A 2,488-nucleotide genomic window follows, 5' to 3' on the forward strand; every position below is an offset into this window, starting at 1 on the left:
AGATGAGTGAAATGATGACAGTGCAATTAGTAGAGTGTTATAGTAAGAAGAGATGTTGATGATTACTACATCTACTCTAATCACGTGTCACTCAACTTATATATAGATTCATCTTAGATAGATTATATATAGATAACAATGTTATTCTTTAACAGAATGTCAGGTCACATGATCTGGCTTACTAATCCTTTCATTATATAACTTCTCACAAGCTAGCAATCTTTTCAATCAAGCAAGCTTTACACCTTTCACAAAACACTCTTGAACTGAGTTTTTAAATATGATTTTCAAAAATATTTATTAATTGAATAGAAACTTTTTTAAATTATAACTTCTTTAAACGTTCAAACGGTGAGCCGAAGGCCGGATGCCGACTAGCTCGACGGCTGCTTTAGGCCGGTGATTGCTCAATAAGTTACTGCCATGCTTCATGCACAGTGGACGCCGTTCTGCGCGCTGCAAAGCTCAATTCCCACACCTCAGCTCTCAGGTACAGGAAAATGAATCCCTGCTACCCGCTCTCAGAATGGGCGCTTGCATTCTCCTTTTTCAACTCTCACTCATTCTTCACTCATCTTGAGCCCGCTGATCAGATATGGCCCTCTCAGAGCTGACTATAAAGTCATGGCTTTCTTCTCTCCAGCGGATGATCTGTTCACCCTCAGAATTCCAGCTTTTCTTCCCATTGAAGCTTCTCCGCCCAACAACCCTCACTGCTCCCCAAGCTGTCAAGTCACACTTGCTCACTCTTATATTTCTCTCATCACAATCAATGAGCTTTCTGTTCCTTCAATCATTCATTGCTGACTTCTTCATCTCTATCACTTTCTGTTCCCTTCTCTGGTTCTGTGTGGGATGAAGAATGGCTCATCAACACTGCATATCATCGCCTGTTGACAGTGACAGCGCGGAAGACATGATGAATGTGAATGATAATGATGATGACAATGATGATAGTGATGGCATAGCCTCTGATTCCAGCAGAGAGATCAATCTGACAGACTCAGCTAATTACAGAAAAGACAGCAAGAATGATATCAGCAATCTGACTGACCTACTGACAGGTGATAAGCATCTTTCAGAATATTATATAAATATAATGACTGACTCAGATGAATTCTTACTTCAATACAATAAATATGTGTCTAACTCTCAAAAGCTGCTTGACTGTATTAAGCAGGAATAGTTCAAGTAAGTGTCTGAACTCTTCTCACTCTGTCATTGCTGCAATATCTTTCTAGTTTCTCATATACTATACAGATTCTGTGCCTGCATCAAGCTGAATCTCAAGAAGACATATTAGTGAATAAATGTAAAGAAGTTATACACTTTCTTCAGCTGAATACTGAATCAATGTCATGACAAGACTGAAAGATAATATCAGAGACTCAAATATCAGAGCTCTCTAAAGATGTACTGAAAGATCTTCTATCTAATTTACAAGAGAAAAATATAGAAGAGTAACTGAGAGATATCACTGAGAGTGATTAAAAATATATACAACTGTCTCTTTTTATATTTATCTCAGTATCTGAACTCTTATCTGATGACTGAATCATTTTAGAGTACTGATTTAAAGTCTACTTATATTTAAGATAATTTTAAAACTGATATAACTATACTATTTTAAGAAGAAATACTGAAAGAAGTTAGTTATTTATTTAAATAATCTTATTAAGATTATTAAGATAACTGTTATAATTATTAAAAAGAAGTTCAGTTATAACTGATAATAAATTCTACTTTATCTATTCTTTTAATTAACTGAGTTCTTAGTTAATTAACTGTAAATATTACTGAATCTGTATTATTAATATATTAAAATTACTCTTTTGAAAAACTCTGATAGTAAGCTTAATAACATTCTAATTAAGTTTACTGTTAAATTTATTAAAATATTTTTTAAAGAGAAAAAGAAGTAAATGAATATATTTACTTTAATCTATATTAATAAACTATAACTGATTTTCTATAAATTTAAAATTATATTTATAATTTTAAAGATTATTTTTAATCTATCTTTAATTCTCAGCTTTCATATTACTTTTTTTAAGCTTTTATTCTTTAATTATATATTAATCTCTTTTAATAATAAAAGAGTTCTTACTTTAATATAATAACTTATTAAATTAAAGATATTAGAAAATATTTATTAATTTAAGCTTTATTTTAACTTAGCTTTAAATAATATCTCAGTGTTTTGAAAGTTTAAGTAAATACTGAAAGTAATTAAAATATCTATTATTAATATACTAATATATAGTATTATTAAACTCTGAATTAGATAAATTAAAAAGATATCTGTATTTTATAATATTATTTAATTATACAGTTTATAGTATAATACTGATAAGATATTAAATAATAGTAATAAGACTTAATTAAAGAGAAGACTTTAACTTTTAATCTTTAATTACTTATTATTTTCTATTATACAAAGTATATTAGTAAAGGTATTTACAGTTTGATTTTTCAGTACTTAAACTCT

At 29.6% G+C, this 2,488-nt stretch overlaps 1 protein-coding gene across 1 annotated transcript; it reads left to right on the plus strand.

Moving 5' to 3' along the window:
* Window positions 1-862: 862 nt before the first annotated feature.
* Window positions 863-1,186, plus strand: BDCG_17839 (uncharacterized protein; the record flags this gene model as incomplete). The annotated part of the gene is made up of 1 exon (XM_045426892.1): window positions 863-1,186. The coding sequence occupies one exon, from the start codon at window positions 863-865 to the stop codon at window positions 1,184-1,186; it is 324 nt and encodes a 107-aa protein (XP_045282661.1).
* Window positions 1,187-2,488: the final 1,302 nt, after the last annotated feature.

This window comes from Blastomyces dermatitidis, assembly GCF_000003525.1.
Source record: "Blastomyces dermatitidis ER-3 genomic scaffold supercont1.12, whole genome shotgun sequence".
NCBI lineage: Eukaryota > Fungi > Ascomycota > Eurotiomycetes > Onygenales > Ajellomycetaceae > Blastomyces > Blastomyces dermatitidis.